Source organism: Eupeodes corollae, chromosome 3 (genome assembly GCF_945859685.1).
Source record: "Eupeodes corollae chromosome 3, idEupCoro1.1, whole genome shotgun sequence".
NCBI classification, from domain to species: domain Eukaryota; kingdom Metazoa; phylum Arthropoda; class Insecta; order Diptera; family Syrphidae; genus Eupeodes; species Eupeodes corollae.
The window spans coordinates 57,889,140-57,915,875 of NC_079149.1; the positions used below are offsets into that span (position 1 = coordinate 57,889,140).

At 34.2% G+C, this 26,736-nt stretch overlaps 2 protein-coding genes across 3 annotated transcripts in view; one reads left to right on the forward strand and one right to left on the reverse strand.

Annotated features, from left to right (window-relative positions):
• Positions 1 to 26,736, reverse strand: part of LOC129950481 (potassium voltage-gated channel subfamily H member 8) — a 214,296-nt gene that overhangs the window by 13,458 nt on the left and 174,102 nt on the right. The gene's annotated exons all lie outside the window — the stretch shown is intronic.
• On the forward strand, positions 13,749 to 26,288 carry LOC129950264 (uncharacterized). 2 transcript variants are annotated; one of them, XM_056062142.1, is made up of 3 exons: positions 13,749 to 13,871; positions 25,191 to 25,808; positions 25,872 to 26,288. In XM_056062142.1, exons 2-3 carry the CDS (start codon positions 25,467 to 25,469, stop codon positions 26,262 to 26,264), a joined length of 735 nt encoding a protein of 244 aa, XP_055918117.1. In that variant the 5' UTR covers positions 13,749 to 13,871; positions 25,191 to 25,466; the 3' UTR covers positions 26,265 to 26,288. The 2 variants fall into 2 exon arrangements, with proteins under 2 accessions (XP_055918117.1, XP_055918116.1); XM_056062141.1 differs by having other exon boundaries at positions 25,191 to 26,288.

The window sequence follows — 26,736 nt, forward strand, 5'->3', positions numbered from 1 at the left end:
GTTTCTTTGTGGTATGCTTATTTTTCTTTTTCTCAATTTCAAACAAAAGCTCTTCTTCATCAGCTTGATATTCAGGTTCAATATATTTTGGACTTAACTGAATCGTGCACTCTGAATCTTTCTTGTTAAGCAAGGAAACTTTCTCTTCGAGTTTCTTCACTTGCAGCTGAAGGCTTTGAACTAGAACTTCAAGTTGTTTTCTTTGCCGTTATTTAAATTTGCCATTCTTCAAAGTAGTTCTTTGATTTTGATTGGTCTTTCTCTTTGACTTTGTTGGAACACTGGTGATCTGTGATGTCAATCTCTTCATTGATTTTGGTTCCTATTTCGCTGATGTTTTTAACATCTATAGTATTGTTTGCGGTTGTCGATCATGTAACCCCTGAAGTAAATTTGTTTGGGGGAGTTCTTTACATCTTTGAACTCCGTCTCTCAATATTTGTAAGCAATAATTGGTCCTCCCCAGAGTTAGAGAGTTGATTTACCAGTTTCACTAGAGTGCCACCTGGGGTATTTAATCTAGTCGTTTTGTTCATTGCCATAATTTTGTTAACTTAGTGTTCGTACTATAAATAGGTCAGTTACTTCTATCCATAGTTTATATTCAGCCGCCCCACAGGGTACAGACGCTGACCAGTGTGCCGCACAATATGTGTCAGACGGTCTTAGATTTAATCGTGAGCTGGTGCATTCAGAGCGGTATTACTGTTCTTTTGCTCCTAGTTCCTGAAAAATAACTCTGTTGAATCAGCTCATGGATCTAACGGATCCAACGCTCGTCGTTAGTTGGGTATCCAGCGAGCACCACGAGGAGGTGACGATGCGATTTTGCCACGCCTAAAATGTACCGAAAATATTAATGACGGGCTTTAGGTTAGTGAAAAAACAATTATTTATGTTGTCACGACGTTTCGTTCATGTCTATGAATATCATCAGGTGTGGCAATTAATCTATATTTGCATTAATAAATTGGTAACAATTTGATAACATTTAAAAAACTATAAAAACTTACATTTGTTACATGAATATTGCATTTAAGAATAAAATCATTTGATTCACAACTATTTTTACAAAAATTTAAACAAAATATTCCATTGACCTAAAGCCCGTCATTAATATTTTCATTACTTTTAAAATTTCACTTCCATTAACAACAATACGTACCTTCAACTTGAAAAAAAGCTGTAGTCTTTGAAAATTTGTAGGGAGTATTACAAAAAACTCAGTTTTGTCTTAATTTTTAAAAGTAACAGCCCTATTCTGCTATTCCCGTGAACCGCAGATTCGATTCACCCATTCGATTCCCTTTCGCCCTGTGTTTCCATTCTGCTATCCGTCGGGTGAACTACATTATCTAAACCAATTTGACATTCAAGCTAACAGCTGTTCATGAGAAAATCAAAGAAGTTTGTTTTTTTTGCAAATTGAAATTTATTTAATCAATTTCATCTCTATTTACTAAAATCTTTGGAAAATTGGATAAATTGTTTTGGTTATTACACTACAATACAATAGCAAATATAAACAAACAGTTATGGATAGCATTGGACTTTTTTTTCCACTTCCAAACAGTGGAATAAGACAATCAACAAACCGAGAACTTCGCAGAAATGTGAGAAAATCCAAAAAAGATGTTATGGAACTGCCGGATGAAACGTAAGTTGATTCATTTTCAATTATTTTGAAAATATTTGATTATATACATATAAGTATGTATAAACAAAATTGTTTGGTCTCACCAATATCATTCTCATGATTCTCACTGTTACGTGTCATCATTCTCATCGAGTTCCAGCACATCTTCAGCACTTCGTCGACGTTTTGATGTTTCTTTTGCTTCTGTTCTGATTTTATTTTGTGGACATCCAAATATCTTGACATTAGAGATGCCTTCCACCGCCTCCTTCAGACCAACCAAAGCAATAACTTCCTCTTCTTCGTCTGAAAACTTATGTGTTTTGTTTGGCCCACCCCCCGTGGCTCGTTGTTCTTGTTTGTTTTGTGATAGTTTTTTCTTCAAATGCGATTTGTAGTCGCTCCATACCTGAAAAATTCTGTTGTTAAGAAAAAAGTCTGAAATATTTTAAGATCTACCTTCTTCCACTCCGTCACATCTTTTATTGGTGGGCCTAGGATGTTCAGTCTTTCCTTAAGATTTTTCCAAAACTCACGTAAGTCCTCGGGTTGCCTTTTTGCATTATTTTTTGCAATATCTGGATTTAATTTCATTGCCGATATTATTGTTGAAAACTGGTCTCTGTTCGTTGTTCTTCCCCTAAAAATGTTAATAATCTTTTTTTACAAACAAAATCAAGCAATAAATTAGTTTTTACTTACATTTTATCAACCACCAACCAGACAGACGATCCATTAAATGAAAAATCCGCAACATTTGATATGCGGATCTGAATTGTATAGAATGAAAGCATTCACGGGGATAAGAGAATACCGCGCAGTGTTACCGACGTTACCGACATTAACGAGGTGAATCTAGATTCAATTGTAATGAATAGTAGAATAGTGTTCAGTGAAAATTGAACAAAAATTCCCCCCGATGAATAGCAGAATAGGGCTGTAAATGTCTTATTTTTCAGGACTAAAAACTTTGTTATTTAATTTCATGAACACGAAGTGTCATAATCTTTTTTAATTAGGTTTAAATCAAATAATATGTGTATTTATATAAAAGAAACTATAGGTTTGGTTATTTCAGATAAAACTGCTCTTTAAAGGTATATTTTTAGTAATTATGGGTTTATGCATAAAATTTTTTACTAAAGTTCATATCCATCGTAATTGTTTCACGCTATATTGAGTCTTAATTTTTTCATTATTATTAAAGGGTTTTCTAATGTCCAATAGCAGATTTTATTTGAAAAGTAGTATTGAGGAACACTTTAGGTTTGTCAATATCTAGTCAATTTTGGAATAAGACATTCGAAAAACGAGAATACACCGTATTTTATATAAGAACTTAAGCTTTTAAAGTTAGTCAAACCGTTTGATCACCAGTAACGAAGTATCTTTGCTGATTGATATGCACCGGACGCTCATTAAATAATCAGCTTTAGGGATGAAGTCCATTTTAAAGACTGACGCTGAGTTATTTTATAAGCTGAGTCCTTGGTGATCGAATATCAACAAATTATTGTTGAATTTGTTCCATTTAGATTTTTCTTAAAAAAAGTTAACAAAAAATTAACAAAAACTAATTTGACTCAATATCTGATTTGTATTAATATTTATTTAAGTCAAAAACCAATTTTTATTTTCATTTTTATTTGGGACATATAGTCATTATATTGCAAGTATTGTACTCTTAAAATCTTCGAACTCGAGATTTTACTCAAACATGTCATTATTATGGTAGAGAAGATGAAAAAAATGGGTACCCCCGATTCTGTTGATCCGTCCTAGCTCCTACAACAAAGAGAATTAAGAAAATTGACTTAAAATATGAAAATAAAGGTTTTGAGCAGATTCGGGTTAGGATTTTTCTTAACCCTAAAAATTGTAGTAGTCACCATACTAATTTTTGGTCCAAAAACTTAAATTTGAATTTTCACAAAAACGCATCGATACATTTTTTAAATGTTCGCTTAATTTTTTTTCTTAATTTGGTTTCTTTAAATATATAAAAAATATTTTTGTAGTGCTCTCCAAAACTACTGGTATTTTTTTAAGTTTTCTCAAAAACTAATCAGCGGAATTCAATAACTTTCTGCATGAGCAGAATAATCTCAATAATATGAATGTCTCAATAATATGTGATGATCAAAAAAGTCGTTGTTTTTATTTTTGATTTTTCGAAATTCAATATATCGAAAATATATATTAAATAACTGCTTAAAAAACTACTTTTAAACTTAAATTACAAAAAATGTATATAAGAAAAATAATATTTTTTAATATTTAAAATTAATTAAAAAAAAACTAACGAATTTCAAATAAAAATTTTGAAAAATTAACTTTTTTTTCTGAAAAACCAAATTGCATTTATATTTTTTAAAACAAAATCTTTTTACAGGTCATTTTTTATCTTAAAATACATTAAATATTTTAAAATAGACGCTTTTTATACATGAGCACATTCGGGCGATTCATTCGTGAATTTTATGTTTATCATTCGTATATCTTAAAAAATACCAATTTTTTAACATTTGGTTATTTTAAAATAACAAAAGTATTAAAAATAAAATATTTTATGAGCGAAAAACTAACAGTTTGTGATTTTTCTTTTATAATTCCATTAAAATAGCCTTTACTCAAAACATATTATGATAAGTAAACAAATTCTAAAAGTTGGTGATCTGTGCTATCACTATATTCAATTTGGAATATCGTTAACAGGAAACCTTGTATAACAAATTTGATGTGAATCTTAAATGTGAAAAGAAACTCAATAATATGGGTACACTATTTCAAATGTTGTTTTGATTAAAAATTGATGCTTCTTAAAATATCACTTTAGGCCCATTTTGAATTCCTATTTCACATTACTCCTATTCCCAAAACAAAGATGTAATAATAAGTACCTATACTATAGTACTTTACCCACCATTATAATAAAATATGATAGCAACTCAAGTAATAATTACAAAACTCTCTGGAATTCATTTTCACACAGAAACAAATCTGTATTCATAACTTATTTCTCAGAACAACATATTTATGTACAATGTAAAGTACATATTCGAAAAAGTATTAAATATATAAGAATTTTGTCTGGATTTTCATCATAAATACATAGCTACATATTTTTTATAAAAACAAAATTGAACAATTTTCTTGTTTTTTCGTCTTCTCATTTTCATCTCGTCAGGATAAGTAATATGTAATAATTTTATATCCAATTTTATCCTTTTTTACTTACAGACACTTCGCGAGTTTCCGGAAGAGCTTCGGGGCGATGTTTCCATGCATCTACATCGTGAAATACTTCAGCTGCCAATTTTTGAAGCAGCATCGCAGGTAAATTGGAAATTGTAAAATTGAAAGAGAAATTGTATATTCCCTTACTCTTTGCTTTTCTTTTTTGTTTGTTTGTTTATTTTTCTTTTGTTCGCTATCCTTACAAGAGTTCATATGTATTTTCACCATCGAGTTTTCCGATTGCAAGCATAATAACTTGTTGACACAAGTGCTGTGAAGTACAGAAACGTGGAAATTGACTGGGTTTTTCTTCTATTTCCTTTTTTTTAATAAACCGTGAATATGAACGGTAAGGGCTCATATGTTTGTGTAATGTGCAAACAAACACATCAGGATCTCGTCTTTCTTTGGCGTATGTGTATTTCAATTTTGAAATTGATAAATAAAGGAGATGTCATTTTGTTGTTCATTTTCATATTTAATTCACATCTTTTACTTTTGAATATTATCAATCATCATTAAATTTCATTTCATCTCGCAGACACTTTTTCAATGTCAGCTTTTACTATGGAATATAGTGAATTTTAAGTTTCAACAATTGATTTTAAATTCAGCGTCTAAGTATTTAATGATATGATTAAAATTGTTAGGCTGACATACCAGTTTACAACACCTTGGGAGCCGGGCGTCTGGGACTCAATTAACGAACATTAAATCGCCATAAATCTAAACCCCTTAAATCTTGACTCCCAAGACTGAGGAGAGTTCTGCATATTGATCTCGGGGTATTGGCTTATGACTCAGCAAATGATTTGAATTGAATCCACTTAAATATCGCTTCGCAGTTTGGGTTTAAGACCAGATTAAATAGAACCACCATTATAGCCTAAAATACCTATTTTAATAGGTTGAGTTAAGCTAACAAACAAAGCTTCTAGATCTTGCATTTGGAGAACCCTTATGTCATTGTTTTAAGCCAGCCTATCCACAGAAAGCGATATTTTGGTACGGATTGTTTAGTGATGGCATCATTGGACTATTTTTCTTGAAAAATGGTACTTTGGAAACCGTTCCGGTCAACGTTGATCGATACATCACCTAATTCCTGTTTTCTACTTCAATTGAAGGTTCTTTGAACCCTTTTTACGAGGAACCCTTATTTACAAAGGCCGATGTTATGGAATATCATGAAATCCGTGTGATACAGCTAGAAAACGTCAAAAAGGTGTTGTAAAATGGAAGTGATAAAAAGCGCTACTTCAAACGATTTGCATAGTTAATAAGAATATTTGCTTGCAAATCAATAACTGATGATTTTTACTTGCGACACATAGGAACTACGTATATGCAAGTTTTGCATTCGTACAAAAATTTCGAACTCGAGATTTTAATCAAACATGATATAAAGATAGAAGAGAAGTCGGGCTAAAAAGAGTATATGTATCTACCTATCAAAAACATTTCTTCATTATCATCATAAACAATAAACATGTCTTTATCTATCTATCTGCATAAAGCTAAGCATGCTAATGAACTATTCTTTATCCGTTTTAGACACCTACCTAACAACACAAACAAATTTAAACATACATGTTTTGCCTCTTTCATGTCTTCAGATAATTTATTTTCCACCCTGGTTCTTCTAATATGAAATTAAAATAAAGCTCACCAAAGGAAAAAGCTTTGAACGAACTAGTTGAATACACTAACAATTGTTTTCGTTAAGTTTGCTTACAAGTATTTTTCATTTTCGGAATGAGTTGTTCTAGGATGAGTTGTGTCTTGGGATGAAACTAGCTTACCGACAAAAAAATGGTGTGTATTCGATAAGTTCATTCAAATACACAAACCATTCACCTTAACATAATATTTTCAGAATATTTCATATATTTATTATAATAAAATGTTATTTTTTTCAACAAATTATATTATTATTCAATAAAATGAATTTCGCATAGTCTACGGAAAATTCTCTTTGTTTTTACACCTTAATTGTTGAAATTTGTTCCATATGAGAGCCGAAAAAGGGAGACATGCTAACGAAATAATACATACGATGATGATTCGTACAGACTAAATTTCTATTCAATCACTAACAAAATATTTTAAAGAAAATATATAAAATTTGTATGTAAAATAAATTAATTTAAATAAAATCGGTTAACCGATTTTCAAACAAAAAATTGAAAAATGAAGGTTTTTTGACAAATCAAATGGCATTTATACCTTGGAAGACAAAATTGTTTTACAGGTATATTTTTAAATCTTGATATGTATTTTTTAAATAGAATATTTGCATAAAGGATCAAGTATGCGATCAAGTCATGCATTTTATTTTTTCATTTTATTGTATTTTAAAAATGAGCCGTTTATTTTGAAAGTGGCATAAGTCACTTTTTCAATCAAATCGAGTTAATGGCAACACTAAATACAATTGAACGGTATCTTTTTATTTTTAAAAAATTTGCACTCAATAAGTTGAGAACTATTGAGATTTCTTCTAGAGAAGTATTGGTAATTAACGATATAACAAATATCGTAAATATCTTGACTTAAAACAAAAGTTACTTATGCCACTTTCAAAATAAACGGCTCAAATGAGACCTGCACCATGAGGGCACTATTTTTGGGTATATTGCAAAAAACGATATTTGTTTAATCGAACGGTTTAAGCTGGTCTTTCACAATACCTGCTAAATGCCTCTAAAAATTTGTATGTTTTTGTTAATAAAACTTAATAAAATATTGGTTCACAGGATTAAAACTGTGTTGAATAAAATATTAATATTTTTCCAAGAAAAGAGATTTTTGTTTTTAATTCTAAGAAGTCTTTACTAATATTTATTGTTTGAAGATTCTTCTTATAGAAGATTTTTAAAATATGAAGGTTTTCATTTTTTAAATTGTTATATAAAAGTTGGTATCTTGAATTGTTACACTTAATATAACTTTTTTATCAAAATCTTTAATTTTAAAAACTTGTAAATTTTTGCTTTCAAAAACTCAAAAATTTTAAAATGTATTCTAATTATTTTCTGGCTTTTGGCAAATAATTTAAAAAAAAATGAGAGTCTAAAAGTTATATAGCAATGGTACATTTTTCGCATTTTAAAATGAATAGCTTATTTTTTTCAAAAAATATGAAAAAACATTTTCGATGTTTAAGAAAATTATTTTAAAAATCCAACAATTTTTCGAAGACGGTTTCATATGTATGCTATTAACACAATAATATAAGACTTTTAAAAATTAAAGCTTCATTTTTCTCGTTTATTTGTTTATATTTTAAATGTTTTTAATGCTTTCAAGTATCCTATGGAAATATACATATAACGTAAATGGCATACAGCCAGAGAATAAACAGCTTTGTCTATTACCGTTTTCTAGTCATTCCATCTTTCCGCAAAAACCGTCATTGTACTAATCATTTAAGTATGAATGGAAAATTCAAAATTCCATGTCATTCATCAATTCAATGCTTTCAAAAGCTTCTGTTATGCCGTGATAGACATAGAATCGTTAAATCCTTATACGCTAAGTGTCGTGTTATAGTGGAAGTGATGGAAGAATGCATCTCAGCAATCTTTTGATCAAACGTGTGGGCCATTATTGGTATGGAACAAAATTCTACATTTCTACTCTGCAACACAAGATTAGACGATGTCTCACAAAAAAAAAATTAATTGAGTATCGCAGTTCAGATAAACATGACTTTCAGATGATCATTCCCATTTAAACGTTTGCTAACTCTGCCAGTTCTTAAAATATCGTCTCAGGCAAAATAAATATTAAACGTATCTACATAGCTGTACGAACCGAACATCTCTCTAAAACCTATTTATTTAGATTCCTATAGGATATGCCAAAATATTCAATTCCGAAAATTGGACAGATTACAATAACTTCCGATGGGAAATTAAAAAAAAATACATGCCAATGTTATAATTTTAAAATTCAATATATATTTCAAAACAGAAGTTTGAAAGTTTTATTATTTATGTTAATACAAAAAAAGATTTCTTAAAAATTTAATTGTTGCAAAATTCTTATCAAAAATAATTTTTATTTTTAAAAAATGTCTTAAAATATTTTTACCTTTAATTTGGAATACCCAAAAATTCAGCTTAGTTGCGAAAATAAGATTTGGCCATTAGGTTTGTAAAAGAATGCAATCTTTTGATAATGCAATCTCTTCGGATTAATAATAAAATTGTATTCTTTGAATACAACTAAAAATTAGGACTTCAATTACCCTGAAAACACTGCAATTATGTTTGACCCTTAAATGACATCAATCATTATTTTTCCAATTGTTCGAAACTTCACGAATTTTTTCACTCACTTGAAGTGTTTGCATTCTTTTGAATTATTAAGTGAAATTCCAATCCACACTTTTAAAATATTGATTTAAATCTTTTATCTGATATTGAAAATTGATGTGCGAGGTGTATGAGTCACTTTAGAATATTTTTTGTGAATTGAATTTTCACTTAAGAATGCAAAACAATACAAGGACTTTAAGTGAATGCAAAGACTTCAAGTTAATAAAAAGGCTTTAAAAAATGCATTAAGTCGCAAATTATTGCAGTAAATTAATTGCGGTCAAGTGCTTTAATTCTGTTTTAGGTCAAATGATAAGTGATTGCAAAATTTGAAGTCCCAATTTTTAATCAATAACTGTAATCTTTAAGTTGAATTCAATGAATGATTTCATTCCCAAAAGATGGTATTCTTTTGAAAGCCCTTTTGGCCAATATGTTCTAAACATCGCTATGTGCAGCCAAATTCAATTTCTCAAAAAAACATATCCGCAGTTGCCCATCCGCAGTTGTTTTATTGTATTCTTAAATTGGCAAATACCAAAACAAAAACAAATAAAACTCGAATTTTATTAAAGATTATTTTTGATTCGTTTTTTACGAATAGTTTATTTATAAACCAAATGGAAGATTCACGAGAAGATATGGTGAGAGAAATAAAGAAAATAGAATTTCAAATCTGCACTTGTTCGAAGTTTGATTTGTTAATTTGGTTTTGCGGATAAGTTTGTTACATATTGGGGTATGTTCGTAGATTTTTTCAATCGCCGTTTATGAAATTGAAGTTCTTATAGGTTTATGGGAAATGTGGAAGACTTTTGAAGTTTAATTTTGACCTATATTCATCATGCATCCGAGTAAACTGTTAAAATTTGTATAAATAACCTTTACTTACCTTTACTGTACTACAATAAGATAACCACTTTTTGCAAAAAGTGGCCGTTGTTGTTACACCTTAAATCTCGCAAATAGAAAACGACATTACAGAAGAAAAATATTAAATATTATCTATAGTTATAGATATCAACTATATAGTTGATCTATGATGAACTTTTATGACTCGTTTCTTGATTTGTGCGTTCCAATATAAGGTCAAAATAAATTTAATAAAAGAACGCTCCTATTTACTTTTAATCTCTTCTGAAAGAAAGCACAAACACTGAAAGGAAAGTATCCATCAGAGAAGTACCGTGTTTTTTTGGAATTCTATAAATAGTGCAGTAGCAATTTCTCAAGAAAACTCATCGGCAGTAACATATTTTTGTATTTAAAAATTGGTACAACTGAAAGAAGAAGAATAATAATTTAAAAAACAACACAAATAGAAGAAAGTTTTGTGAAAATCAAAAGATAAAATTAACTTCAACAAAAAAAATTAACATTCAACAAATAAAATTACAGATAATGCATTATGGCCCGTTAATTTGTATGTTTGTGTACAAAAACTATAGTTTTGTTTTAATCAAATTAAAAAAATTGCACATGGAGTAGGTAGCATATTCTAATATGGTGCTGAAATATTCAGCTTTTCATTGTTTAACACGAATTAAACTATCTCACCTCCACTTCATAAAAAACATCAAAACACCATTTAGGTTAGGTTTTATAGTGGCTGTCCAAGATGGAAACGGACAAACTTGGGCCAGTTTAATGGCCCATTGTGATACCATATGAATCTTGAGGCTTAGAGAGAGCAAGCACCATTAACTTTTCAAATCCAGTGTTGGCCAGGTGTTTTTTGTGACTTGACACGTGGCGATGTTATTCCACCTGGTGCCTGCCCTCCTCACAGCGTCTTGCATTAGCAGCAGTTTACAAGTTGCGATTGGTATGCCAGTACTTGCCAAACGAGGTAGGATGGTCTGTACTGTACCGTTCCTGGCGAGTTCATCTGCCTTACAGTTACCTGGAATGTCTCTATGGCCCGGCACCCAGCAAAGGTGAATATTAAACTGTTGCGCCTTCTCCAATAGAGATGATCGACAGTTATGGACTGTTATACGGATATCAGATGTTGATGTTTTCTTTGAGCCAGGACAAGACTTCTTTTATAGCCAAAAATTCCGCCTGGAACACGATATAATGATTGGGAAGGCGAAATGAGAGACTTAATTTCTGTCGTTCAGAGTACACACCTCCACCAACCCCTTCTTTGGTTTTTGACCCATCTGTGTAAAAATGGATTGACTCATCCTCCAAGAATGTCCAATCCTCCCAAAAAGATGTGGTAGATGAAGAAATCTGGAAGTTTCTGTCGAATTGCGACTAAGCTTTGAGGCGAATAGCAGAGCTTGCAGCTATTTGTTTTCTAAATATGTTAAGAGGTGTTAGGTAGAGCAAGGTGTCCAGTGCCACGGGTCGTACGTAGCGATACGCTTATACATAGTAAGGCTGAACGTTCTACTTTATTTAACTTATCCCTGTTTTTACCTTTCTCTAAAGCAGTCCACCATACTGCCACACCGTACGTTAAAATCGGTCTGATTACCGATGTGTATAGCCAATGCGTGATTCTGGGTTGTAAACCCCATTTATAACCAATAGCTTTTTTGCAAGAAATGAGAGCTACAATAGCTTTTTTGACTCTTTTCTGCACGTTGCCTTTCCAATTTAGTTTTTTGTCTAAGACAAGACCCAGGTATTTAGCCTCTTCTGAGAATTTTAATTGGATTCCTTTAATGCAAGGAGGGTTGACAAATGGAATTTTGTTTTTATTCGAAAATAAGACCAGATCGGTTTTGTATGGGTTAACACCCAGTCCACACCAATCAGCCCAAAGTTTTAGTCTGTCCAAGGCATTTTGTAAGAGTTTTTTTAGGATGTTAAGATGCTTTCCTGAAACTGCTGTAGCAACGTCGTCCGCATAGGCTATCACTCTGAAACTCTCCGCATCCAGACTAGTTAGGATTTCAATCACCACTAGGTTCCAGAGGAGAGGGGATAGAACACCACCTTGCGGTATCCCTCTACTAACGAATCCTCTACTAGAAGAGTTGCCTAGTTTTGAGTCAATTATTCTGCTAGTAAGCATTAAATGAATTAAATCCCGAAGCGAACTCTCTACATTTAGAGATGTCAGTGCAGATGTGATTGCAGATGTGTCCACGTTGTTAAAGGCACCTTCGATGTCAAGGAAAGCAACCATAGTGAACTCTTTATGATGGAAGGAATATTCCATGGTGCGTACTAAAGTGTGTAACGCTGGTTTCACCGATTTACCTTTACACTAGGCATGTTGAGACGAAGACAGAAGTCTTGTATCGATACGTGCCTTTAAATGGATATCAATCAATCTTTCCAAGGTCTTAAGAATTAATGATTATAGACTTATAGGTCATAGATCTTTAGGATTGACTTGGGAGCGTTTACCTGCTTTAGGTATAAAAACAACTCTAACTTCTCTCTATGCCGAGGGAACATGGATTTTAACGTACGGTCTGACATTTTAGAAAGTGTTGTCGAACTTAATCATTTTTAAATTTTCTTCTGCGTTGGAACCAAAAATATTTTTTAATTCAAACTGAGATAAAACTTTGGTGGAAACATGGCAAATCTTAATTATCTTTTCTTTTGTTTTCACTTACAAAATAAGCCCAGTTAGTCCATTTTCATTAACAAAACTTAATAATATCAACAGCAACAGATTAATATGTTCCCCAATGGAAAACACATGATTCCAAATGCACAATTACTCAACGAACACAGCCATCGGAATACAAATGCAATATCAATCGTACCAACACTTGAGAGCAAAATCACATAAGGCCCATTCGAGACTCGCATAAATTTCAATAACTCATCCTTAGTAAGATTGTACTTTAATTTTTATCGGTTGTATTCATACATTTTCAAACAAAACACGAGTAATGACTTTAAAACCGACGTTACTCCAAAGTGATATAAAATAATCGAAACACTCATCAAAAGATTAAAATCAATTTATGAACTCACACAAGTTACAGTGATTTAATTTAATAAAAAAAAACTAAAAATGCTCTAATCCTGTTTACAATCTCATGCAATTTCTGCATAAAATGGATTGAGTGCTTTACATAAAACTCACCTTGGACATTCCAAGGAATGTGTTTGCATTGCGATTCGGTTTAAAAACCTTCTTCGCAAAACCCACACTCAAATATCAAGAAATACGAACTCAAACTAAATTAATTAAATTATTTTTTATTTTACTTTATTAAACCGATGATGGTTTCATTACTTTGGTGTCTATATTTTTGAACTTTCTTTATTTTTCAAGGGCTGTTTGAAACTTCTTTCGTTGCATATAAAAACGAATTTCTGTGCACCCGGTGAATTTCTCATCCACAGAGGGGATGCGTTAAATTATATTTATTACTTGTGCAATGGTTCAATGGAAGTTATCAAAGACGAAATGGTTGTGGCTATCCTTGGTAAGTAAAGCTCTCTTATTACTTTTTAAATAAATAACTTTTTTCTTCGTTTTATTACTTCTTTGAAAAATAATTGTATTTTGTGGCAGTGTATTTTACCATTTTGTGTTTTTTTGTTTAATTAAATTTTCCCTTCATTCTCAAGGTAAGGGTGATCTTGTTGGATGTGACATAAACGTGCATCTGGTAGCAACATCAAATGGACAGATGACAGCTACAACAAACAGTGCAGGTCAGGATATCGTGGTTCGGAGCAGTAGTGATGTTAAGGTAAATTTTTGGGATAGTTAATTGATTTAACAAACAAAAAGCCATAAAGTTTAATGAGTAGAGAATTTTAATAACCATCAAGGATAGGGATGTACCGAAACAATTTTTAAAGTGGAAATTAATTCTTTTTGACTTTGATGAATTCTTTATTTTAATTTTAATAGTTTGGAAAGGTTTTGTATTTGTTTCTTTGAAGCTATTGTAAAGCTGATTGTTGTAAAAGTTTGAAATACTTAATTTGCTTTCTCAACGAATTAAGTAAGTTCATGGTACTTAAAACATCATACGCCCACATAGTACGAATATCAGTGCCACTTGTTTAAGGGCCACAATATTGATTACACTTGTCAACAAGCGTTTCTTACATAAAATAAACTTTCTCTTTTCAAATAGTTTTTGGTGGCCTCAATTCAAATCTGACTTCAAAATTAATTTATCACGTCAGGTTTTTGAAATCTTACCTTTTAAAATTCGAAAATAATAGGTAAACTTATAAGGCCCTTTTGAGGCTATCTAAATGTATGAATCAGCTGTTTTTAAAAAAAAAAAATGTGGTAGTTTTCGAAATCTATAAACAAATCAAAACGGTATCTTACAAGAACAATAAGCTTCTAAGAAATCTAATGTCTAATCAATTCTATTATATCAAGTTCATGAAACATATTTAAAGGTATAAAAATAATATTGAAAACTGGTATTTTTAAAACTTGTGTTAAAATTAAAGTTTGGATTCGAATTCAGCAATACAAATCTACTCCCGTATTTTTTTAAACCTATAAAGTATTAAATTCAAGGTTTATTCAAAACTATATGGAGTCAGATAAATACTCATAACTAATGGGAATTTCGACGGCTAAGTAAGATACTAAAATGATTTGAAGTTTATTTAGAGGAGAAATATTTGTGCTTTTCAAAATCATAATACAATTTATTGGTAAGAGATATTTTGAGTTTTAACTTAGCCTTGAAAGCCTAGCTTTTGATTCTTTTTAGTATATTTAAAGGGACTTATTTAAAAAAAACCTAATGTAATAGAAAAAATTCAAAGATGATATTCTAATTAAGGCCGTGTTCATCAATAAACATTTTTTTGATAGTGTTTCTGAAATGGAACATTATTTTGTCAACCAGTGGTGGTAAGCTGATGCAATGAGAACGAGTAGATACATAGAACATTTAAATCACATTAACACTTGTTTTAACCACCTTACCTCATATTTCAAAACTTGCTGTGATATTTCGAGACCTTATTGTTAATGTAAAGACCCCCCTTGAAATCTCCACATTACATGGCAATTTTCAAGATATGTATGTCTGAAGATTGCAGACCTCCCTTGAAAACCCCAGTCTATTTTAACTGACATTTAAAGACAGCCTTAGAAACTCCAAAAAATGTTTAGAAAGTACATTCCATTGGTTCATTAGTCCTTAGACCTATTCAAATATCCAGTCCAGCTGTTTCAAGACCTTCCTTAAGATCTTTAGTAGATCTCACTGAAACTTTATGGACTTGTTTTGATATTTTAAGGGACCCCTAGATTTAAAAAAAACTCCCTAAAGTTTAAAAACCTTTTTGACAAACTAAACAAAAACTAACTTAAAATATCAGGACCTCACTTGATGTATCCAGTCGTTCATATAAATTTCAAGCCTGATTTGAATTTTCCTGTGCTTCCTTTAAATCCCCATATCTGGCTTTAATTTTTAAAAAATCTCTAACCTCTTAGGCTTTTTGACGTCCTTAAAGCTGGAAACACCACAATCAAATTACGAAATTGTAATGATGCAGAAATTTAGGGCTAATTTAGTGTTCTAATCCTGACCGGGTGCAAAAATCCCTTACCCCTCAAACTTGAGGTGTTCCCACCTTGACGTCAAGCTAGAAACACCAAACCTTTAAATTCATAATTTTAAAAACCTGATTATAAAGGAATTACCTTAGTCACGTCGCAAAATTGAAATTTTTGGAGACTTTCTAAACCAAACAAAATTTTAAAAATTTAATAATGGGGTAATTTAACGCTCATTTTTTACTAGTTAGGTGCTCCTATTCCGGTTTGTTTTAGAAATCCCTACTCCCAAAAAATTATGTGGTGTTTCTTGCTTTACGGACCTGGTTTTTGAGAAATCAAATGAAATTTAAATTATTAAAACCAACCATTTTTACAAAAACGTCTTTAAGTTTTAAAATGCAGGAAATGATTTAATAATAAGTTCGTGAGACCCAGCCGTTCATTTTATTTAAATTTGGAGCTAATTTAATTTCCAGCCCCAGCCATCTAGAGAGAGTACTATCGTAGATTAGAAGCTAATCATCCTACAATAAAATATGACTGGTCATATGGACAAATAAACATATATTTACATTTATATTATTTTGGCCTTTTTTGGAAAAAAAAATCTTGAAACTTAAAGATTTTTAATTTTCACACGATTTTTAACTCAAAAACTTAGTTTGTTTTCTAAATTATTTATTAAATTATTTGTACAAAAAAATTAAATAAATACTGGCGAGACTTTCCAGTGAATTCAAATTCTTCGGTTGAAAGTATTTAGTCTTTTGTTTGGCTGTTTCTTTTTTGATTATATTTCTCTCGTATATGTGATAAAATTTCAATTTCATATTTCAACTTCATAACAATAAAAACGTTATGGTTATGCTAATTGGCAAAGCATGTTTTCAACATACTCGTAAGACTTGTTTCATATTTTTGTTTGATTATTTTTCTTTTAACTTATGTAATTTTAAAACAATAATACAATTTTATTAACTATTTGAAGTTTTGTAGCTTTCGATATGTTTTTGCTTATTTTGTTTAATTGGATCAAAAAATATACATACATAAAAGACTTTATTGAAAAGGGATTGCTTCAAGCTATTTACCAATTTATTTCGTCAAATATGCGCAAAAATATTTCCAATGTGTACTCGTAGTTAGGTATTTACGTATTTTTTGTATGTAAGTCTACATTCATTAGTTACTCTTAACACAGCATTTTCCATAAAATCTGTAAAGTACTATTCAATTCAGCCTTATTTTTTTGCTGCTAATCTGTGTGTTGTGTGTGTCCTCACAAATATAAGCAATTAATTGAATGCTTCTTTCATTCGTGTCCTATTTTGTTGGTTTTTATCATTGGAATTATTATATTTTGTAGTGATAGGTATTATTTGAAAACAAAAAAATTCCATGAAAATATTAGGGTGATTAAAATCATCTGTGGTTCACAGTGAAAAAAACTTCTTATTTTGAATTAAAACCGCTTAAAAAAACTAGTTCATCTGAAGTCCTTTTTTCATTTTCTACTTAAGTGAAATTAACTATTGCGAAAAAAGAAAATTTTTAACTGAAAATCCAAAAGAATTTGTTGAAGGCTTTCATTTCTTCTTAATTTTTCACCTTAACCATCAAAAATAATAAGAACACCCTCAAGGGGATTTTTGTTACCCTCATTATCTCAAGAAAAATAGGGAACTGTTTAAAAAGAGTTATTGGCTCGGGCACATTAGTTTTGAACTTCTTAACTTAGCAATGACTGGGAAAGCCAGAGTGTCGTTACATTCTACAAATCGCTGTACTTGAAAGAACGACCAAAGTTGAACTCTAGGGATGAGCTGCCTAAATTTTAAAATTTAGTGCAGTCATTTTTGTTTTTATTGTATCTGGACTCCATTTTAACGGCATTTTGTACTTGAAGAAGAAAACTCCTTTAAGTCAAAGAAAAACCGTAACATTTTTTTTGATGAGGTTTAACTGCAAAAAACAATCTGGCTGTTAATATAAGTCATTTTATTAAAAAATTGTTTCAAATTCTCATGATAGCTTTATCATGATAATTTTTTAAAGGCTTTTGTGTATTTATCATTTATACAAATGGTGCTACCTAATGCGTCCTATGTAACATAATCTGGTTTATGTACACAAATTCATAAATAACGTGCATCAGCATGTAAATAAAATTGAGTAAACCGCTGTCGACATTTTTAAAATCGGTTATTTCAGAATCAGCATTATGATAAATAAAAGATTTTAACAACGTGCATTTTATTTTCGATGTTTTATCATACGATTTTTTTGTTTACTATTTAAATTAATCTATAAATCGTGCTTAATCCACCCCAATCAAATATTTCAAAAGTTCTTACATCTATAGGTACTTTGATCATAATTCAGAGTTTATTAAGTACATTCTATTAGAACCAGGTACCTGAAACATAAAACAACAAATATTTTTTATTTATTTTGAACTCGATGGGTTCCTGAAGAGCCTTAGAGTAACCATTGTTATAAAAAATGTACTATACATTTGTAAGTACTTTTTTTTTTTTTCATGACAATAGTTACTCTTGGAGAATTTGTCAATTCCTCGCAAGAGGCAGTACCCGTGAAAAGACTTTAGGTGGCATAGGCAGGGATCGAACCCAAGACCTCTAGCATGACAGTCCAACGCACTAACCATCATGCCACGGGTACTACGAGAAGCAGGGTTAGGTTAGGTTATATTGGCTGTCCAAGATGGAAACGGACACACTTAGGCCAGTTTAATGGCCCATTGTGATACCATATGAATCTTGAGGCTTTCTCTTAAGCTCAATGGAACCAGCTTGAGTCCCTTACGAAACGTGAGAGGCTGATTATACCGATATGATTTAGATCGTTTAGATCGTTAATCCTATCCTATAGGTAATTCTTGCGTTTTCGAGCTAGAGCAGGGCATCAGCAGAGAAGATGAAGAACCGTTTCTTCCTCTTCCTCGTCCATGCAGCTTCTGCAAAAGTTATTTGAGAATACGCCTAGTCTCGTGGCGTTCTTTTCTATTAGACAGTGTGTGGTTATATCACCTATTATCGAGCTTATATGCTATCTAAGAGAGAACAAGCACCTTGAACGTTTTAAATCCAGTGTTGGCCAGATATTTTTTGTGACTTGAAACTTGGTGATGTTGTTCCACCTAGTGCCTGCCCTCCTCACAGAGTCTTGCATTAGCAGCAGTTTACAAGTACCGATTGGTATGCCAGTACTTTCCAAACGTGGCAGGATGGGCTGTACTATACCGTTCCTGGCGAGTTCATCTGCCTTACAGTTACCTGGAATGTCTCTATGGCCCGGCACCCAGCAAAGATGAATATTAAACTGTTGAGCCATCTCCATTAGAGATGATCAACAGTTATGGACTGTTATAGAGTTTGTAGAGACAGAGTCCAGAGATTTGAAAGCGGCCTGGCTATCAGAGAAAAAACGGATATCAGATGTTGATATCACGTTTTCTTTGAGCCAGGAAAAGACTTCCTTTATCGCCAAAAGTTCCGCCTGGAACACGCTATAATGATTGGAAAGGCGGAAAGAGAGACTTAATTTCAGTCGCTCAGAGTACACACCTTCACCAACCACTTCTTTTGTTTTTGACCCATCTGTGTAAAACTGGATTGAATCATCCTCCAAGAATGTCCTATCCTCCCAAAAAGATCTGCGAGGTATAGAAATCTGGAAATTCCTTGACATGGTGTAGTCTGTGTGCTTTGGAATTGATTCTTAATACCTTAGAATTACGGAGTGGCCATTTTTGTCGTTAGTCCACTGCGACGAAGCATTGAGGCGAATAGCAGAGCTTGCAGCTATTTGTTTGCTAAATATGTGAAGAGGTGTCAGGTAGAGCAAGGTGTCTAGTGCCGCAGACGGGGTCGTGCGAAGCGATCCGCTCACACATAAGCAAGCTGAACGTTGGACTTTATTAAGCTTATCCCTCTGTATACCTTCCTCTAAAGCAGTCCACCATACTGCCACACTGTACGTTAAAATCACTGTGTATATCCGTGATTCTGGGTTGTAAACCCCATTTATTACCAATAACTTTTATGCAAGAAAAGAGAGCTACAGTAGCTTTTTTGACTCTTTCCTGTACGTTGCGTTTCCAATTTAGTTTTTTGTCTAAGACAAGACCCAGGTATTTAGCCTCTTCTGAGAATTTTAATTGGATTCCTTTAATAGAGGGAAGGTTGACAAATGGAATTTTTTATCTCCTCGAAAATAAGACCAGATCGGTTTTGTGTGGGTTAACACCCAGTCCACACCGATCAGCCCAAAGTAATAGTCTGTCCAAGGCATTTTGTAAGAGTTCTTTTAGGATGTTAAGATGCTTTCCTGAAACTGCTATATCTACGTCGTCCGCATAGGCTATCACTCTGAAACCCTCTGCATCCAGACTAGTTAGGATTTCATTCACCAGTTTTGACTTGATTTTTCTGCTAGTCAGCATTAAATGAATAAAATCCCGAAGTGAACTCTCTACATTTAGAGATGTTAGTGCAGATGTGTCCACGTTGTTAAAGGCACCTTCGATGTCAAGGAAAGCAACCATAGTGAACTCTTTGTGATGGAGGGAATATTCGATGGTGCGTTCTAAAGTGTGTAACGCTGTTTCCACCGATTAACCTTTACAGTAGGCATGTTGAGACGAAGACAGAAGTCTTGTTTGGATACGTGCCCTTAAATGGATATCAATCAATCTTTCCAAGGTCTTAAGAAGGAATGATGATAGGCTTATAGGTCGTAGATCTTAAGGATTGACTTGGGAGCATTTACCTGCTTTAGGTATAAAAACAACTTTAACTTCTCTCCATGCCGGGGGAACATGAATCAGGTAACGTCAGCTGGTAAAAATTGCCTCAAGGATTGGTGCAATTATATCAGAAGCCTTTTGTAATTCGGCTGGTGTTATTCCATCTGGTCCTGCAGATTTAAATGGTTTGAAACTATTGAGAGCCCATTGTAGCTTATCCCTTGTGATCAGACCTTGTGGATATGTTGTATTTGAACTTGAACGTATAAAACTGTTTCAAGTTTCGGTAAGAAAACTACCAGGAAAGTGAGTGTCCAATATTAAGTTCAGCGATTTATTACTTGAAGTTGTCCAGCAGCAGCATGCATTTTTCATAGCAGCTTGACATAGCTGGACTAGTTGAAAGAATTTTTCGTAACCTAGAGGCTTCAGAAGTTTCTTCTATCATGCCACAGAAGGATCGCCAAGAAGATGGCTGGGATTTCCTTAGTGCATTCTTGTAGATTCTTAGGGATTCTTTGTAGGAGTCCCAATGAGAGGCTAGTCTTGCGGCTTTGGCCCGGTTGAAAAGTTTTCTGCATTCTTTCCTGTGTAAGTCAAGCTCTGAGGCCCACCATTGTGGTTTTCTCTTTCCTCTTATGTTTATAAGTGGACAAGCAATTTTTAGCGATCTGTTCATAGCTGAGGTAAGGTCATTGGCGGATTCTTTGCCTTTCCGCTTCAGCGACGACTTTCTGCAGGGAGAGGGATAAGGTGGTCATGGCCAAGGTACGCCGACACTAGCCAGAAACTTCCTTTGATTGTTTCCAGCCTAGCTACGGTGGTATCTTTGTCACTGAAACGATGGAGTAAAAATACATTAATGCTACGTTTCACTAGTATGCAAGATCTAGGTTCACCTTTATCTGTCACACAAAGTGTGCAGTACCCAGGAGTCCTGAGTCCTCGAACACCGGATCCCACAATTCATGACTCTTGGATCAGGACAATGTCTTCCCCGTTTCTTGCCAGACGGAGAAGAAGGGAGGCCGAGGCCTTTATAGAGTGTTGGAGATTAATCTGTACTAACTGCAGCATTTTGACTACAACTAGGCAGATCAACCTCCACCTCCACCACGGTTTTGTTCTGATCCTCTGAGTCTAAAATGAACCCAAGAATTTGTCCACGCTCAGAAGGATCATGTTAAGGTCGTCCTCAGTCTCCATTAAGGATAGACTGTCTACGACTTTTGTAGAGGGTAGACTCGCGATTGGAAAGGGTATGGGTGCATGGTCACCTTCTGTTAGGAGAGAAGACGACGTCCCAAGCCCACCAACCGCTAGTTCACCTTCGGTTGTTTTTGGAGGCCCGCTTTCCGCGTTAACCTCATCTTTTTTATAGATTCGAATTTTAATGGATTCGAAGCCATAGTTTATGGAGCCCTCGTTTAAGGCTAGAGGAGATAAGGATTCTTTATTGAGTACCACAATGGCACTACTATAAAGACCCTTTACTTCCTAGCTTGGCTATCTTCCAGTTATGCGTCGGGAGGGACGCGTTGCAAACTTTGATCATATCGAGAATGTCCTCAATACCAGCAGGTTCGATCGGTATCCAAATGCGGGCTATAGGTCTGCTAGGAATGTCTTCCACAGTGACAACCTCGAGCTTCGCAACTGGCCAAACTTCACCTAACCGGATGACCGCGACCTCTGGTCGCCACAAACCATGAGTTTGACATATCCTTAATGCCAACCCCCATCGCTTATGGAAGGAAGTTGTCCTGTAAGCTCTCTCAAAATGCTCAAAAAGCCACCCGAGAGCTTAACTTTGACCAACTGCCAACGATCAGCCGATATTGTGCCATCATCATCGCTCCTGTCAATGACCGCAACCACGAGTTTGCCCTTCGCGATGTCACTGAAACTGGATTTTGTCTTTAAGGGATTAAGGGAGCGCTGGTGTTGTGCACCCGAGGCCGTTTCGGTATCGGTACGACCTTCTCAAGAGGCCTTTCTCTTTCGGACGTAGAGTCCTTACTGGTCCTTGTTGTAGCAAGTATGCTTTTAGCCCATTCGACGCTAGCGGTTTGCTGCGTTGTCCTTTTAGCCCCCGATGATGCATCAGAGGCCTTTAAGATTTTCGTCACTTGCCGCCTTTGTCAATAAAGGCTTTTTGAGAGTTTTCCATTTCTGGAAGTACTCTCATTAGTAGTGGTAGGGCCATTTTTCGCAACCCTGCCACTACTGAAATAAGGTATCGCAACCTTTATATTCTCGCAACAGCAGAAGAGGATCCATGGTTAGCCACTACTCCCTTCTCTGTGCAGGCTTTGACGCAAAGCTTCCGCCCAGTCCTGAAGAGATACCGGTCTCATTGTTTTTTTCATTTTTGTTTTTAGTTTTGATTTTGTACACAATGGTCCCACGAGATGCGAAGAAAAGAGGTCCATCTGCACAGAGATTCGCATGTACAGATATGTCCAGTTAATCCAGAGGTCGCCAGGTATCCGGATACTCTGTTAGAGACTGGGCTATTCTTGAATTGGGCCCCCAGCCAGGCTGATCATCGGCACGGGTCGTTTAACACCTTAGATCTAGACCAATAAAGATGAGAGGTGGTTGGGGAGGAAGAGAAAGGGTGAGGAGTCAGTTGATGTTAATTCATCATTCTGATGTGTAATTAAAAGATTGGGATTCTACAGCTATTTACCTAGGTTACCTAGAAGGAGAATAGGAGATAGGAGCGCTTCTAGCTTTTTCGCCATTACAACGTGGGAGGTGAGATGATAGTTGGTGACATAAACGTAGGCTGGTATGCCTTGTTTATGTGGGAATGGATGATGATTCTGGAAAGGTAGAGGTATAAGAACTTCCTTTAGTTTTAGGACTCATCTGGAGAAAATTATCGAGAATCATTGACCTTACTTAGCTTCTACAACTCGACAAGTTCGACGTTCAGAGTACTCGATAAGCAAAAATCATAAAATTTAAAATACCGAATCCCCATTACAAAGAAATAGAATGTCGAAAAAAATTACATACAAAATTTAAGGATTTAGATTTTCCGGATTTAGTTTCAAAGCCAAATACTTAAATTTCAATATGTATTTTATTTTGAAAACCTCTATTCAATATGGTATATGGTTTACAAAGTTTTCGAAATTTTCAATATTTTTGAAATATTTTTTTTTTAATTATTTGATTTTAGTTAAAAAGGTTAAATGTCTTCTCTCCTTAAGCCTTAAAAATTGGGTCCATTGAGTTGAAACTTGTAAGTAAATTACCAAAAGTAATGGAAGTCAACACACAAATCCTTTTATCGAAATCCAAATATTCATTTTTTTTAAATGGCCCAATAGAATCTTATAACATTTGATAATCAAAAATGTCTTATTTTATTGTCGGATTTTTAAAAAATATTTGATTTTTTTTTTTAATTTCGATGCCTTAAAAACTTGTCAACATTTTTGAAAGAAATTTTAATCTAAAATGTATATCAATAAACATTAAATAAATACATACCAAAAACGTTCCTAGAACAAAAATGAAATTAGTACAGTACTCCCCAAAACCACCAAGAATTTTTAAAAGTCAATCTTTCAATACATTTTTAATATTGGTTTGATAATGATAACGATCTTAAGTCTTTAGCAATACCCCATTTTAGAACACAATCAAGCTGATTGTCTCGATATAACTTTGAAACATTGAATAAATTTCTTTTCTTAGTCGCACATCAAGAATGTTGAATGATATTCCTTATTCTGGTATTCCCTGCCAAACTGATATGTTAAACTTAAGGGCCAATGTCCAGCGAAATTTCCTTTTCAATTCTTCTCTATTTTCGTAGCTCGCACTCTGTTGAAGCCTGAAACATTTTTAGAATTCTGAAACTTTCGGTGAAAGTAGGTCTTGTGGTGCAAATGAAGGAACAAATCGAAAAAGTGGAACTTATATTTCTGTGTTCTTTATCAATTAGTGTACTGTAAACTATAGACAACTTTGTAGAGATCTGTAAGACAAAACTTAATCTTAACCATAAGACCTGAATTAACTGTTAATTGAAAGGCGTTCGTTCCAGATGAGTTAAGAAAAGTCTTATCTTCATTTTAAACTAGAACGTAATAATAAAAATAAGTCTTGAACTACGAGCTCGCTTTTAAATTAAAAGGATCATCAAATTCAAAAACTCATCTGTAAAATACCGCATCGCATTTATTAAATAAATTACCTTATATGTTTTGTTTCTAAAATCTAAGTATGCAGGTAGATTAGTGCCCTAGGCCTTAGAATTTTTATATGAAAGCTGTCTCTTAACAGTGAAGTAAAAAATGGGAACCTAATTAAATTGTTAAATAAAATCACCTGGCAGATAAATCCAACCTTCTTGCTACCTTCTGGAATGTTATGCATGAGCGTGGGGGGAATAAAAGATTTAAATCAAAAGCATTTTAAGCTTTTGTCCTGTGTTTTATTAAGCATACAAATACAAATCTCATTGCCAAGCCAACCACCCCGCTTTCCCCGCCTTCCCTTTGTCATATGAAAGCAACACCATTAAATTATCCTAATTAACCTGAGGATTTCTGAAATAAATCATCCCTGAATTTAAGTGAAGACTATAAATGCGATGAAAATGAATATTAAACGGTACACAGTGTGTTTTTGTAAATGTGTCCTTTGCCTTCCCGTATGGCATATGCTATACCGTGCTATGCATACATCTCTGCAAATTTTAATGAATTAAACCTTTTTTAATTATTATTTTCTTTCCAGGCACTTACCTACTGCGATTTAAAAATGCGTACATATGGGTGGCTTGGTGGAGGTTCTGCGCTTGTATCCCGAGTACCAACAGCAATTTGCAAATGACATCCAACATGACCTGACTTTTAATTTACGTGAAGGCTACGAGTGCCAGGACTCAGACATTGGGCCCCTCATTTTCCACTTCCATCAATTAGCGAGGATGACGAAAACCAACCGGACAGTGATGCAGTTGCAGTTGCTTCGCCGCATCACGGTAGTTCATCCACACCCTCACCCCTGCCGATGAGGTCGCCGCTTCTTATAGGAGCCGGCGGAAGCCCGCGGAGTATGAAATTTCTGCCTCGCGGACGTTCGTTGGCCGGCCTTCGAGAACGCGTCGAACGTCAAAGGTCCGTTACCATTCATTCCCCTGGAGCTGAATTTGGCTCGTTGGAGGGCTTAAATCTAGAGCCCGTTCAAAGCGAAACCGACAATCCTGCCAATAAGAGATCAATTGAAAAACTGGACTGCCAAGTTAGCACTCTGCATGACGATGTTGCTCTCCTTAGCATGGAAGTCCGTAACGCGATACACGCTCTGCAGGAGATGACCAATTCTAGGATGGCCTCGCGAGCTGACTTAGCGGTGGGTAATTTCCTCCCTGCCCGATCCATCCCTAACATCTCTGATAACATCCTGATTCCTCAGATTGTTGGCGAAGCATCGCTGGTCCGAAGCTCATCGCATCCGGCTGAGATGTGGCACTGCGAAGTCGAAGAAGTTGCACCAACAACCGGTGGTGGGGCCCTGAGTGATCAAATGCCGAAAATTACCCGCGCAACGCAAACCGACATGGTCAAGATTGACTTTCAGACCTTTGAGAAGTTCGTCATTGCTAATCCGCGTCTGGTGCTGGGACTGCTGGGCTATGAGGCGACCTTAAAGACTGAAATTGAAATGATACAACAGCAACAGATGATGCAAGTCTCCCCCTTAAATACCATCGAAGAAGTCAATTCCCCTGAGGGTGGACCCAGCTCTGAATACCTCCTCGAAGAAACAACCGCTGAGGCAGCGAACAAACTCTCATTGGAGCTCTGACAACTATCGAGACGTCGAGAACCTGCCGTTCCACACCGAAGCTCTCTTGGAGGAGAGTCTCTCCCAAGAAGATATACCGACAATCACCCAAGAAATCGAAACCACATCAGTGTCCATTATCAAAGAAGCCAAATCGAAGACCTCTCGACGCAACTCGGGCAGCAGCAGTAGCAACAATTCCATATCCTCGACGTCTTCCAATCCCGCCATTGTGGTCCCTTCAAATGGAGGTCAAAATGGGCCGATTCGCAGACCTTCATGGAAAGGCTCAAAGAAGGACTACGAGAGGCTCAATGATAATTGTTGCGATAGCTACGGCAGTGAGGAGAAGCTCTCGAAGAAGAACGGTAGTCGATCGAATTCTTCAGACATGGGAAGTAAAAAAGCGCAATAGTTTGAATGTGAGTCGAGTCCCGACAAATTACAGATTTTCAGCTGGTGATGCAGATAAACTTGAGAAAGGCCTCAAAGG